The sequence below is a fragment of the Petaurus breviceps genome, unplaced genomic scaffold, assembly GCF_028583685.1.
Source record: "Petaurus breviceps papuanus isolate PSGF00001 unplaced genomic scaffold, PetGlider_PUasm1.0 175, whole genome shotgun sequence".
Lineage (NCBI taxonomy): Eukaryota > Metazoa > Chordata > Mammalia > Diprotodontia > Petauridae > Petaurus > Petaurus breviceps.
Window position 1 is genome coordinate 5,195,581 of NW_027185764.1, and position 15,699 is coordinate 5,211,279.

At 39.6% G+C, this 15,699-nt stretch overlaps 1 protein-coding gene across 1 annotated transcript in view; it reads left to right on the plus strand.

Annotated features, from left to right (window-relative positions):
- The window catches only part of GABBR2 (gamma-aminobutyric acid type B receptor subunit 2), an 861,105-nt gene that overhangs the window by 413,343 nt on the left and 432,063 nt on the right, over positions 1–15,699 (plus strand). Inside the window, exon 3 of the mRNA XM_069084611.1 lies at positions 15,381–15,551. Within this exon, the coding sequence (XP_068940712.1) occupies positions 15,381–15,551 (171 nt within the window). The remainder of the gene's footprint in view (positions 1–15,380; positions 15,552–15,699) is intronic.

The window sequence follows — 15,699 nt, forward strand, 5'->3', positions numbered from 1 at the left end:
TCTGCAACCTGCCCTCCCCTCCATCACGTCCCCTCTCATCCCCCTTTCCCTACTCTCCTGTAGGGTGGGATACCCTATTTAGTGTATATGTCATTCTCTCCCTAAGCCAAATTCAGTGAGAGTCAGGTTGACCCATTCCATTTTGCCTTACTGTTCTTCCCCTCCATTGTAACAGTTTTCCTTTACCTCTTCTATATGAGATGTAGATTTACTCCATTCTGTCTCTCCCCATCTCCTCACATTATATTCCTCTCACCTCTCAATTTCACTTTTTAAGTATCATCCCTTCCTATTCAATTGTTCCTGTGCACTCTGTCTATGTATACCTGTACACATATATACACACATTCACATATGTATCCATATGCCCATATATCCTCCTATACAGACATATATATGTATTATACATACATACATACATATATATACATACATTTATATTCCCTTCAACTATTCTCATACTGGAAGTTTTGTAAGTTACGAATATCATTTTTTCCATGTAGGAATGTAAATAGTTCAACTTTGATAAGTTCCTTATGATTTCTTTTCCCTGTTTACCTTCTCATGCTTCTCTTGCTTCTTGTATCTGAATGTCAAATTTTCTATTCAACTCTGGTTTTTTCATTAAGAGCACTTGAAAGTCCTCTATTTCCTTGAATGACCATATTTTCCCCTGAGATATGATACTCAGTTTTGCTGGGTAGGTGATTCTTTGTTTTAATCCCAGCTTCTTTGACCTCCGGAATATCATATTCCAAGCCCTTTGATCCCTCAGATCAGTGCCAGATCCTATGTTATCCTGATTGTGTTTTCATAACATTCAAATTGTTTCTTTTTGGCTGCTTGTAATATTTTCTCCTTGATCTGGGAATTCCAGAACCTGGCTATAATATTCCTAGGAGTTTTCTTTTTGGGATCTTTTTCAAGAGGTGATCAGTGGATTCTCTCAACCTCTACTTTGCCCTCTGGTTCTAAAACATCAGGGCAATTTTCCTTGAGAATTTCTTGAAGGATGATTTCTAGGTTCTTTTTTTGATCATGGCTTTCAGATAGTACAATAATTTTTAAATTATCTCTCCTGGATCTATTTTCCAGGTCAGTGGTTTCTCCAATGAGATATTTCACATTGCCTTCTATTTTTTTTTTCATTTGTTTGTATCTGTTTAATGGCATCTTGATTTCTCATAAAGTCACTAGTTTCCATTTGCTCTAATCTAATTCTTAAGGAATTATTCTCTTCAGTGAGCTTTTGAAATTCCTTTTCCATCTGGCAAATTCAGCTTTTTAAGGCATTCTTCTCCTCATTGACTTTTTGGGTCTCTTTTGCCATTTAAGTTAGTCTATTTTTTAAGGTGTTATTTTCTTCAGTCAGGTTGTTGACTCTCTTTTTATGATTTTCTTGCATCGTTCTCATTTCTCTTTCCATTTTTTCCTCTACTTCTCTTATTTGGTTTTCAAAATCCTTCTTAAGCTCCTCTATGGCCTATAACCAATTCATATTTTTCTTGGAAGCTTTTGGTACAGGAGTTCTGACTTCATTATCTTCCTCCTGTTCCATGTTTTGATCCTTTTTGTCCCCAAAAAAGGAATCTAGAGTCAGGTTGCTGTGCTTCCTTTGCTTCCTTTGCTTGCTCATGTTGCCACTCAATTACTTGACTTTTGAGCTTTTTGCCACAGGAGAACTCTGCTTCCAGAGAGGAGAGCTTTGTCCCAAATCACTGGGGTTTTCTCAGCTGCTGGAGCTATTAGTTGGCTGCCCTCTCTGAAGCCTCCACCAGCTCTGGCATCTGGTCATGCACCCCAGGACCTCCACCCCAGACAGAGATCCAGATCCAAGGAGGTTAAAGCAAGAGTGATTACCCCTCAGGATGGTAGCTTGGTTCCCTTACAATCTTGAGGCCAGGAGCTCTGAAGCAGCCCTGTGGTGGTGGCCACTGTGCCTCAGCTACTTCTCCCTCTGGAGGGCAGAGGTCAGGTTGCATTGCTGGACTGTTCCCACAAAGTCCACACTGACTGCTCACTTTGTATTTGGCATCTATGGGTTGATAATTCTGGAAACTCCCACAGCTGCTGGTGATCCACTCTCCTGAAGTCCCTCCAGCCAGGGCTGGTCGGGGAGCCCTGGGTCTAAAACTATGGGCTCAAATGGGACTGAGTGCTGCTCCTAGCACACTGCAATGGACCCTTCCTGATGGCCCGCCTGGCTGCCTTCAGCAGGAGACTTGTTTCTCTCTGTCGTTTCGTGGGTTCTGTAGCCCTAAAGTTTGTTTAGAGTCATATTTTATAGGTATTTGAGGTGGTTATGGAGGAAGTACAGGGAGTTTTCCTGCTTCTGTGCTGCCATCTTAGCTCTGCCCCTGGATTTTTTCCTTACTTTTACTCTTAAGGAATAGTCCTAGAATTTAAAGTCCTCTTTGTGTTTCTATGTCCATTGCTTCACATCACATTTATAAACTCTGATCTCCATTTTGTTTATATTCTACTTAAATTGTATTCAATAGAGTAATAATGAAACTCTCATCCAAAAACAACACACAATATCATGTAGTAATGATAAGTTGTAAAGCATTCAAGAAGTTGCTCATAAGTAATAACATATGATAAGGCATGCAATGGTAATGCCAAATGCAATTAAGCCACATCATCGGCACGCAGCTTCAAGCAGTGAAGATTAACAGCAGTCAATACCACTGTAGGCAACAACACATTGACAGTCACCTTGACACATATCATGTGTGATAGAAATGTGTTCTTCTGGGTCATTCTGGATCAGTAGGAGGAGGGGATTCCAGTGGAGGGAAATATCAAAGCCTGGACTTCTAGTGGTGAAAGGTGTTTCAAAGATACAAAAATTAAAATAAAAACCTATTTTAGTAAAATAAAAAAACTTCTAGCTGAAAGAAAATAGCCTTAAGCTCTAAACTCCCAGAATTCCAAAAATTTACATTCCAGTGGGTGAGCTTCCATATGTAAACCAGGGTATTATTCCTATCTACTGGTGTGTTTGCTTTACATTGGCAACAAAGAGGTTGAGGGACGACTGAAATAGCTACTCAGATGGTGTTCTGAGAAGGTAGTTTCTTCCACTACCTTCCTCTGTACATGTGAGAGTAAGACCCAGATTATCCAGGTCTAGAGGCCCCTACTGGTCCCCTCCTCACATGCAGAGATGAGACTTGGAGGGGTCCCATGACTCCCAGTCTTCCTGTTAGTGTTGCAGCCTGGATTCAGTCTATTCTAGGAGTGTAAGTACATACCAAATAATCCTTCATAACCTATTTAGGTCATGTCCACTCCCATCTCATTGAGCTTGTAATCTTCTTGCCAATGTCATGGGACCTGAAGGATTACTCACTCAGATATTTACTGAGCAAAGTAGAAAGTTCAAGACACAACATTAAAAGTGCAGAGCTGAGTTCAGACACTCTTAGTAGGGTCTGTACTTTTGATTCTCCCCTCCCCCATCACCCTGAATTTTGCATCTGGTTCTCACATACACACCTGAGTAACTCTTAAGGGACGCACTCTTCAGTGTCCTACTTTCAAAGTGCCACGGGGAAAGAAGAAAATGATTTCACTGTCATCCTGCTCCTTACCTTGAGCTGGGGGAAGCTCTCTAGTTCTGGACTCTGTAATAACTGCTCTAAAATTCTATCTGCCAGGTAACAAGGCTGCCACCAGATAGCTCAGTCAGCTGCCCCAAGAAATGTGATCTTTGAGTGTTATCTCACATCTCTTCCTACATGTCTCTGGCATATTTCTTTCAAATTCCTGCCAGCCAGGTTGCCAGAGCTACTAGGGCAACGTGTATGCTGTCATCTCTTGCCCATAGATACCCAGTCATCAGATAGTCCCCAAAGGTTGGTGGTTGTTGACTTTCATACTCAAAGAGGAATAAAATGATATCACTATGATGGAGTCAAAGGACAGTGTGTCTGACTATGGCTTATCAGACCAATATGAGCTTGGAAGGCTTTACAACAGCTCAGGCATAAATAGTTCATATGAACACTTGAAGTGGAGATGTCTGTCCCTTAATTTACCCCACAGGTAGACCACCATAGGGAGGGAGCCACAAAACACTGTTGTCCTTTTTATGAACCCATCTGGGACTCAAAGTTTGTCATGTTCCTGACAGTTGCCTTTTATGATATCCCAGTATTTCTGTGAACTGCTACTCCCTTCTCTTCCATGCCCATAAGAACATCTGTAGCTTGAGAAGAGCTACCCCTACCAGTTGTTTCATCTGAATTATCTTCTTTAGTGCCATAATAATCCTATGACATGATACTAGGACCATTCTCTTTCTGTAGGTGAACTTATATGACTTGCCCAGTGTAACACAGCTAGTTACTACCAGAGATGGGATTTGAACTCATATCTACCTGATACCAAGTTGAACCCTCTATCCTTGATACTGTGCTTCCTTTGATCCTCCCAGCCACAAGTGTTGATAATTCTGTGGTCATTTTTGTCCCTTGCCACTTCTTTCACTTACCATATCCCTTTAGTTGCCAAATTCTGTTAATTCTCTTTCCACAGTATTTCTCCCAACTATTCATTTACTCCCCCCACCCCTAACTTAGGCTACTACCATCTCTTGCCCAAACTATTTTAATAATCTATTTTAATCTCCCTGCCTCCAGCCTTCCTCTTATAAAAGCCATTCTCCACATGGCCTCAAAAATATTCTTCATATTCTTCAGCCCAACAAGACTGACCAAGCCACTGCATTGAGCAAAAATGCTCAATGGATCCCTATTTAATGTCCCTAAAATAAAATTTCCACTCCTCTGTGTGGCATTTAAGGAACTCCACATTCTGTTCCACAACCTACTCTGGGGTTTTATTTCCCTCCTTTTCATGCATTGTACATTTCAACCCACTAGAGCACCAGCTATTTTCATGCCTTAATATTCCATCTTCCATTCTAATGGATGTTCTCAGGCTATCCTCCCCTTCCCCTGTACCTGGAATATAACGCCTTTTCAAACACAGCAGTTGTATGTGACAGCACATACCACACCCCACACCCATAGTGCCCTACCTCTCAACTGACAACAGGTAGGTATATTTCATCAATCCACTGGGGCTGAAATTAGAATCCATTAAAACTGGACTGACTTTTAGCGTTTTCATTTACATTATTATAGTCATTATGTATATTGTTCCCCTGATTTTGCCCACTTCCCTCGACATCAGTTTCTATAAGTCTTCCTATGTCTTCTGAGTTCTTCTTCATCACTTCTTGCAGTACCATAGTAGTCCATTACGGTTATATACCACACTTGGTTTAGCCTTTGCCCCAGATGATGGGAACTCACTTTGTTTTCAGCTTATTTGCCACCACAAAAGTGCTGCTATTAATATTTTAGTATTTCTAGGGCTTTTCTTTCCATCTTTGACCTCCTTTGGGTATATGCCCAGTAATGGGTTGGAGAATATGAACAGGTTAGTGATCTTTATCACATAATTTCAAATTGTTTTCCAAATCAGTTGAACCCATTCACAGTTCAACATTGCTTTAGTATTCCCAACTGCTTACAGCCCTGCAAACACAGACTATTTGTACCTTTTATCATCTTTTTGACTTTAAGGTAAATAATATAAAGCATTGGAGTTGCTTTAAATTGCATTTCTCTTATTATTATTGATTTAGACAGATCTTAATAATAATTTCACCCTTCAAAGGTGAAATTTTTTCAAAAAGTGAAAGAAGTAAGGAGGGGAAGTGCTATCCTGGGCCTGATTTTGACTAACTGTGAATTTCTCATATAAGCATTGGTTAAAAGGAACTAGAGACATCCAACCTGGAAAAAAAGAAGCCTGGGAGGGAACAGGAGAGCTACCTTCAAGTATTTGAAGGGCTGTTGTGTGAAAAAGGGATTAGACTTGTTCTATTTGGCATTAAAGGGCAGAACTGTAACCAAAGAGTACAAGTTCTAAGGAGACAGATGTCAGTTCACCATAAGGGAAAATTTATTTCAAATATTTTGGTTTAGTTTTTTTATATTTCAAGCTAAACAATTTCAGAACTAGAGATTGAATCCCAACTATTCTAGAAACCTTAAGGGATACCTCACAGTATTGCTGTGGAGATCAAATGAGATAACATACATAAAATGCTTTGTAAACCTTAAAGTCTATTTTTTACTAGCTATTACTTTTTTTTGGAGGGGGGAAGGCAAGGCAGTTGGGGTTAAGTGACTTGCCCAAGGTCACACAGCTAGTATGTCAAGTGTCTGAGGCCGCGTTTGAACTCAGGTCCTCCTGACTCCAGGGCCGGTGCTCTATTCACTGCGCCACCTAGCTGCCCTACTAACTATTATTATTAAAGCACTTAGGTGGTACATTGGATAGAGTGAAAGACCAGGAGTCAAGAAGACCCAAGTTCAAATCCTGCCTTAGATACTTACTAGTTACATGACATTGGGCAAACCATTTAACCTTGCTCAGCCTGAGTTTCTTCATATGAAAAATGGGGATAAACCCTGTTTTAAAGGGTTACTATGAGAAGCAAATGAGAAAAAATGTAAAGCGTTTTGCAAATCTTACAGCAGCACTGTGTACGTGCAAACTATTGTTATTATCATTGTTATCATGGCTAGCTACAGGTAAAGAATAAAGGGAACTTGTTCTAAAGAGATTTAAGTCAGAAAAGCACAAGAGAGTGGTCATACCACACACTAGGATCATCTCCCCATACCCACTGATGCACGTATTCATTAATTCTCTTGACCAAAGGAGCAGAGCTGGGGAACACATCTTATTAAAATATTGAACTTGAAAGATCAGAGAACTGAGTCATTCTGACCAAGACTCTGCTAACTACCAGGCCCTACTGTTGATCCCTCTCTGCAATTTCAACTCTATTTTAATTACAGTCCTGAATAAAAAGACTTCTGAAAGGGAGAAAAATGTCCAGAAATGGGATGGGCTGCCTTGGGAGGTAGTTAGCGCTTTTCCACTAGAGGTACTTCAAGGAGAAATTTGATATCCACTATTGAAGATACTGTAGATGGAATTCATAATTTGAGTTGTTTGTAGGCATCAGTGGCTTCCAATGTCTTCTTATGAATGCTAAGATTCAAGAACTGCCTCAGCAGATTCAGAAGAGGGGTGTAAAGGAGTGCAGTGAATGAGGACCATGCTTAATCTCTTAACAAGAGATTTAAGTACTTATACATTTCAGACATACACAAACACACATATACATACACATAAATACACATACACACAAATTTAATCACTCTTGTCACTAGTAATTTCATTCATAGCAGGAATACACCGTTCTACAAGATGGTTAAACACATGTAGACAGTAAAAGTCTTAGTAAGTAGACATGGAACAGAATTGATTTCACCCTCAGCTTTTACAGATAGATACAGTGAAGCAGGTGTTCTCATTGCCATCTCACTGTGAGTATAATTGGGTATTCTGGCAAGATCTGGGGAATTTTCTGAGATACTTGCTGTTATAGGTGATGTCATAAATCCTGGACATCTCCTGACTCAACCTCTCCTATATACCTCCTGGAGATAGATAAATACTGGTAGAATTGAGTTGGATTAAGAGTTGATTCTTATTGTATCAGTCTGCTAAACTGTAATATAAGTTCTTTCCAAATGTATGTGTCAGCCATGATTTTTGTCGTAGAAGTTGCTTTTTTTTTAATGGTTCTCCTTCCTCCCTGCCTATCCCTACCTCATTTTCCTTTCAAAACTCTAAATACTGTTTAATAAGTTTTTTTTTTACAAAGTCTAGTAGCTGCATAGCCTTAATCCACAGTGAAAAGTAAATTATAATGGAACAATAGAATATTAAAATTTTGAAATTCTTTTAAAAAACAATTGCATTTGGGTTCTCTTGGTCCTTAAAGACACTGAGATGATTTTTTGAAAGTGGTTATCTTCTGACATAGCTGTCATCAGAGAAAGGAACATTTGCCATGGATCAAATTATTGACTTCTCAGCAGGATACTAGCCCTAGAGATTGTTAAAGAAGAAAATAGAAGAAAAGAACTCGGTCAGAAAGATTGTTGAATGCTGCAGCACTGGTCAGCACACTCGAATGAGAAGATCTTCTATTCAAAGATAAGAAAAAAGAGCATCAAAAAACTAAGGAGCTATAAAAAATATGAGTGAAATATTTCTGCCAATTTCGGTTAGGATTAATGAGGCTATAAAACAGAAGATGGAGGAAACCGGCTGGCAGCTGTTCCCCATGAAAGACAATACATCTCCTCCCTTTATATCTTTGCACAAATGGTGTCCCACGTATCAAAAATGTTATCCTCGGGGACGGCTAGGTTGCGCAGTGGGTAAAGTGTCAGCCCCAGAGTCAGGAGGACCTGAGTTCGGTTCCGGCCTTAGACACTTAACACCCACACAAAAAAACTAGCCATGTAACCTTGGGCAAGTTACTTAACCCCAACTGACCTCCAAAAAGACAAAAAAAAAAATGTCATCTTCACTATAACCTCATAGTATCCCTAGCTTCCTTCAAGGCACGGTTCACATGCCCACTGCTACAGAAAGTCTTTCCTGCTATCCCTCTCCTTTCTCCTGCCCCTAGTTATTACCAGTTTCTGTCTCCTGTCTCTCTCTGTCTCTCTGTCTCTCTCTCTCTGTCTCTGTCTCTCTCTCTGTCTCTCTCTCTCTCTGTCTCTCTCACTCTCTCTCTCTCTCTCTCTCTCTCTCTCTCTCTCTCTCTCTCTCTCTGTCTTTCTGTTTCTGTCTCTCAAAATTTATTACTTTGTGTCTACTGACTTTATTATATGGTATTTCCTAGTAGAATCAATCAATAAACATTTAGTAAGTATCTCCTGTGTCCTGGGTACTGCACTAAGAGTTGTGGCTACAGAAAGAGGTGAAAGACAGTCTCTGCCCTCAAGAAGTTTACAGTCAAATGGGAGAGACAACATGCAAACAAATATAAACAAAGCAGGTTATAGATAGGTTAACTAGGAAATAACTAACAGAGGTGAGGTAATGGAATTAAAAAGGGGCAAGCTCCCTGAAGCCAGAGATTGTTTTGTTTCTGTCTTTGTACCCCTGATGCTTTTCACAGCCCCTTAACATAGTGTTTAATAATTGTCTATTGAATTAAATTAAGTGAAGACTGCAAAAGGAGATCCAAGGAAATCCAGAAAGGACAGAGTAAGGACTGTCACCCCTAGGTTCAAATACAAATGCCTCCATTTGTCACTTAAAGCCCTTTATGACCTGATTTCAATTTCCCTTTCCGGGTCTGTTATATACTACTCCTTTTCACAATCTCCATGGTCCAGCCAGATTGTGCACCTGGCTATTGTTCCTGCATGAGATTTCCTCTCCTTGCCTTTGCATAGGCTGCCCCCACACCTCAGGGATAAACCTTCCTCGGTTCTAGCTCTTAAGATCTCTATTTTCCTTCATGAATTAATTCAGATTGGGAGTGGCTAGGTGGTGCAGTGAATAGAGCACCGGCCCTGGAGTCAGGAGGACCTGAGTTCAAATCCGACCTCAGACACTTAACACAAAAATTAGCCATGGGACCTTGGGCAAATCACTTAATCCCAATTGTCCTCCAAAAAGCAAAAAACAAACAAACAAAAAGAATCAGTTCAGATACCAATGAGATCTTTCCTGATCTTCTCATAGCTGCTAGTATGCCCCACACCCAGAAGTTACCTTATATTTATTTTGTATTTATATTACATCTATTTATTTGTTTATGTATACATTGTCTCCCTCAATAGGATGTGAAGTACTTGAGGGCAGGACTCTTTTATTTTTGTCTCTACATCACCCATGCCTGACGTATAGTGGTTAATTCACTGAATATTTTCAGAAGCAACTTGGTGGCATAGTGGATAGGATTCTCTCACTGGAATAAGGAATTCCTGAGTTCAAATTCATCCTGAGACACTTATTAACAAGTCACTTCAAAAAAAAATCTCCATTTGCCTCAATTTCCTCAACTATAAAATAGGGATAATATTAACACCTACCATCCAATAATAATAACACCTACCACCCAATAATAATAACACCTACCATCCAAGGTTGTTGTGAAGATCAAATGAAATAAAATTTGTGAAGTCTTGAGCACAATGTAGTAGGCACTTAATAAATGCTTATTACTTTCCCCACTGATTGATTGATAAAGAATTTAGAAAACTGGAGAAGCTAAAAATAATCTTTTACAGGAAGGCTTTCCCATTCTTTCTTAGTTCTCATGCCTTCTCCTTATTAATTATTTCCTCTTTGTCCTACATATAGCTTGCTTTGTATATGTTTGTTTCCATTTTATCTTCCCCATTAGATTGTAAGCTCCTTGAGGGCAGGGGCTGTCTTTTGCCTCTTTTTGTATCTCCAACACTTAGCATAGTACCTGGCATATGATAAGTGCTTAATAAATGTTTCTTGATCTACTGATTGAAGCCTAGCCTTAAAATGGCAAAAATGTAGGATATTAGCTGATTTCAAAAGAAAAATAGCCATAGCACAGAGTGCTATTGGATGAAAGTCATGACAAATAAGTTTATCTCCATTTCTGCCTCTTTTATCTATATAAGATGTTAAGTTTCTCAGGCCAACCATGAAGATATCCCACACTTCATCTGACATGATGGGGTGACAACAGTACATGCATGCCAAGTAGAGATGATAGAATCTGTCCTGAGTGCCTTAAGGTAGGTGGAGACGGTATGAGGAACTCACAAAGAAGTTCATATGCTTCTGTCTTAACAGCCACATCCCCCAGGAACAGAGTGTTTCAGAAATAAGGTGACCCAGAAAATCTCGATAATTATCACCCTATCATCCATCAGCCTCCTTTCACAAAACTACCAGATCTGTCACATTGAGACAGACTTTAGAACCTCCTCTAGTCATGAGCAAATGGGTTTGTTCCCAACTTTTCAACAACTGGTCACATAAAATGCAGTCCTAAAGCCTCTAGATAAATGCAGATAATATCAAGTGCCCATATGGGGTGGGTTTATGGATTACAGAAAAGCATTCTACTCACCAGAAACCAGAGTAGTGATGATCCCATGGTGTGAGGATGAAATAAACTTGTCATACCTCAAAATCCTTAAAGAGATTAACATTGGATGGAGAGCAGGAATCAAGTTATTTCTGGAGCAAAGCCAGGTCAACATATACAAAGAGGGAAGCAATCTCCCCAAAACTGTTGGCAGTTACCTTGAATATGCTGTTCCAGTACTTGATTGGAAAAAATAGAATTCAGATTGATGTCAACCACCTAATGATACAGTTGATTTTTGTAATAATAATAGCATTTATATAATGCTTTAAGATTTGCAAAGTAGGGGCAGCTAGGTGGCACAGTGAATAGAGCACCGGCCCTGGAGTCAGGAGAACCTGAGTTCAAATTCGGCCTCAGACACTTAACACAAAACTAGCTGTGTGACCTTGGGCAAGTCACTTAACTCCAATTGCCCTACCTTCACTCCTCCAAAAAAAAGATTTGCAAAGTAGTTTATAAATGTTATCTCATTACAAATATCATTACATTATAACTATTACAAATGTTATCAAATTAGAAATATTATCCACATTATAATTCTCACTACAAATATTGTCTAAAATATTATTTCTTCTCATAAAAACCCTGGAAGTTAGTTGCTATTATTATTATCCATTTTTACAGAGGAAGAAACTGAGGGAAATGGATGCTAAGTGACTTACCCAGGGTCACATAGCCAGTGAGTTTCTAAGTCTGGATTTAAAACCAGGTCCTCTTTGTGTGTTTTATTTGCAAATGCTGTTCTAGAGCTCTAATAAAAGCCTTAGCAGTGAAAGAAGACATACAGGCTGATTGGCACAGGAGTAAAATGGATGCGCTAAGAACACTACCTCCATGATGCCACACATGGAAGTCACCTAGAACTAAGTTTCTCCCAATCTTTGATAGGATGACTTTTATAGGACAACACAGACAGAGAATGGGTACAGAAGACACAAAGCATCATGAATCACTTACACAGAGCAGTCTGAATTACTTTCACCCAATGGCCATTGATGAGGCGCTCTAAATGGGAAAGAACAGAAATATTCAACACTGCCATGCTGCCTAGGCTGATATGTATTGCAGTGCTGGTCCTCAATGGAAACTGAAGGACAGAAGCTTACAGTTGTCCAGGGGGAAGTTGGGAAAGGCAATGTGTACCATCTCCTTGACTGATCATGTAGCCAATAAAGAGTTCTACAATAGGTCAAAAGTGGCAGGATATACTGAAGATAGTACCAATAGATCCTGGATAGGTCATCTACCAAAACAATGAACAACACAAAGACCATGGTAGAAAGAACACTGGATTTGGAGTCAGAAGGCCTGGGTCCAAATCCCATCTTTGTGTCTTACTGTGTTACTGAACTTGGCAGGTCACATACTACCTGTGATCCTCTTTCCAAGAGCAGCTAGGTGACACAATGGATAGAGTTCTGGGCCTGGAATCAGGAAGACACATCTTTCTGAGTTCAAATCCAGTCTCAGATGCTTACTAGCTTTGTGACTCTGGACAAGTCACTTAGCCATGTTCGCCTCAATTTCTTCATCTGTAAAATGAGTTGGAGAAAAAAATGGCAAACCATGCCAGTATCTTTGCTAAGAAAGCCCCAAATGGGGTCACAAAGAGTGAGACATGACTGAAATGACTGAACAACAACAACAAAATGCACTTCCCATATCTATAAAAAGATGGTAGTGGGAAGAGGTGGACTTGAGAAGCTCTGAAGTCCCTTCCAGCCCTGCATCTACAATTCCATGTAGAATGGATTTCATAGGACCATAAACAATCCACTAGTATGTCAAAAACTCATGAGATGAAGTAGTGATGTGCTTTGTTCATCTAGAGGTTAAAACAGCAAAGAGGGACTGTACGTAAATCTCTCTTACTCTAATTGGGTTGATTGAAAATAGATACAAAGAAATGAATAAACAAAGGAGTGAATGATGATGATGATGACAATAGCAGCAAGCATTTATTTAATACTTGAAGGTTTGGAAAGTGCTTGATTTGTTATGTTATGTGATCCTCACAATGACGGGAAGCAGATGCTATTATTTTCCTCATTTCACAGATGAGGGAACTAAGGCAAACAGAGGTGAAGTGACTTTCCAAGGCTTACACAACTAGGAAGTGACTGAAGCAGGTTTCAAACTTAGGGCTTCTATGTACTCGTCCACCTAGCTTCTGGGTAATGAGCAAAAGAAAGAGATAATAAAGACATGGCAGTGATAATTCAAAGGCGGAGCAGATGTGAAAGACATTGAAAGCACAGAATTGACAAGATTTAACTTACTGGTGAGATGGGGAATAAGGGAAAGTCAAGAGTTAAAGATTATTTCAATTTTTTGAGTGTAGGGAAATGACTGTCTTTAGCAGAAACAGGCAAGTCAGTAAATGCTGACTTGAGGTTTTGAGAGAAGGGGAAGAGTTCAGTTTCAGACATATTGAATTTAAGGTGCTTGTGAGACTTTGGAGTGGAAGTGTCTTCAGAAATGTCAGTCAAGTTCAGAAGAAGAGGTATGGATTTGGTGATTACCAGAATAAAGGTAATATTTAAAGCCCTGAGAGTGAATAAAGATGACAGATGTCAAGAGAAAAGACACCCTAGGATAGAACTATAAAAAAACATCCATTATTAGCAGGAAGGGTGTGGGGGAGGCGCCGTGGACCTAACAAAGGAAATAGGAAAAAATAGTGATGAGATACATAAAGGAAAACCGGGCAAATAAATTTATCAAAGAACCAAGAGGGCAGAAAAGTTGAAGAAAAAGGACAGTGGTCAACAGTTTCAGATGCTGCAGAGAACACAAGAAGAATAAAAACTAAGAAAAAAGTGTCATTGAATTTTGTGATAAGGATACCTTTGGTGACCTTGGGAGGAAACAGCTTCGATAGAATCGTGGGCATGGGAGCCAGACGTCAAAGGGTTAAAGTATAAGAAGAGGGAGAAGTGAACATCATAACTAGATTTTTCTTCCTTGAAGTTTGACATTGAATTATGTAATGAGAAGTAAGAGTCTAGCTTGAAGAGGTAGCATGGTTGAGGGTAGGGCTGTTTGTTTTTATAAACAGCTACACCTGAACATGTTTATAAACAGGAAAAAGAATTGAGGGAAAGGTAGAGATTGAAGATGCAAGAAAAAGAGTGAATGACTGATGGAAAACGGTTCAGGAGAGGCCTGCCTGAAAGAGTTGATATTACAAAGACGGATGGACACCCTTGCAGTAAGAGGGATTCCCTAGAGTTGGAAAAGACCTTAGCAATCAAATAACAAATCAATAAGCATTTATTAAGTATCTACCATGCACCAGGCACTGTGCTAACTAAGCACAGAGGATACAAAGACAGAAATGAAACAATTCCTGCCCTCAGGGAGCTTGCATTCCATTACCTAGTCCAACCTCCTCATTTTCTGCAGGTGAGACAACTGAACCAAAATGGGGAGAAGTGATTATACCTATGGTCAGGCAGGCCAGTAAATAGTAGAGTTAAGAGTCGGCCTCAGGTTCTCTGACTCCCAGTCAAGCACTCTTTATGCCACACCAAGGGAAGGATAAGTTGCAGTCGAATTTTGAAGTGTAGAAGAGGGGATTTCAGGGAGTTCATCAAATGGATCCAGTTTTCTCAGCGAACTAGGAAGCAAAATTATCCCTTGAAAATCATCCAACATTTGGAGGTTTGGGGAAAGTAGAAAATATTTGATACAGTCACTGTGGGGAATGAGATAAGAAGTCACCTGGAGATGAATAAAAGGATTGCTGAAGTAGTGAAGGCCAAGCTGAGTTTCGATCTTGTAGCAGAATTTGAAGCAGCTCCAACCAGCACAGTTTTGTGACTTTCTCCAACAGCTCTTCATAGACTGGAAAAAGGAAGAGAGAAATTAAAGAGTAGAATTTGCCTAAGAATGGAAATTAGCCAGGAGATGATGAACTTTGTCAAGTGAAAAACAGCTCTCTGAATGTTTTTCTTTCTTTGTGTCTGATTGAAGTCCTTATATGCCTTTTGTCCTCAAGGACCCAAGGTCCTTAGTCTGTTGTGTCATGGGATCAGGCTAAATAGAATTATACTTACAGTGGAAAAACCGTGGATCTTAGAAGATCTGGTACAGCCCCTGCTCCTGATTTTTAATAGCTGTGTGACCATCTCCAAAGTCACTTTTTTTGAACCTTGGTTTCCTCATCTGCAAAACAGGGATAAAAATACTTGCTCTGTCTACCTCATGAAACTATTGTGAGGGAAACAGTGAAAATCTTACAGTGCCAAAGAATAGGATTCATGTTATTCTAGCTCTTAAGCTGAATAGAGCTGCTTTGAGTTCATCCTAAGAGAAATATTTTCTGATTCCTTTTTTTTTCCAGCTTTCATTCGCAGCCACCACCCCAGTCCTAGCTGATAAGAAAAAATATCCTTATTTCTTCCGAACTGTACCATCAGATAACGCTGTCAATCCTGCAATTTTGAAGCTGCTAAAATATTACCAGTGGAAACGGGTGGGAACCCTAACCCAGGACATCCAAAGATTTTCTGAGGTAAGATCCTTTTAGTGGGGCATATGGATTCTTGTCTCAAATTTTATTTTTTACCAATTTTGTCCCCTATTTGATTGCTTAAAGGTCAATACTATGCATGGCCCAATTTAGGTGATCTTCTAATATAATGTGTGTGTTCTCTTAGAAT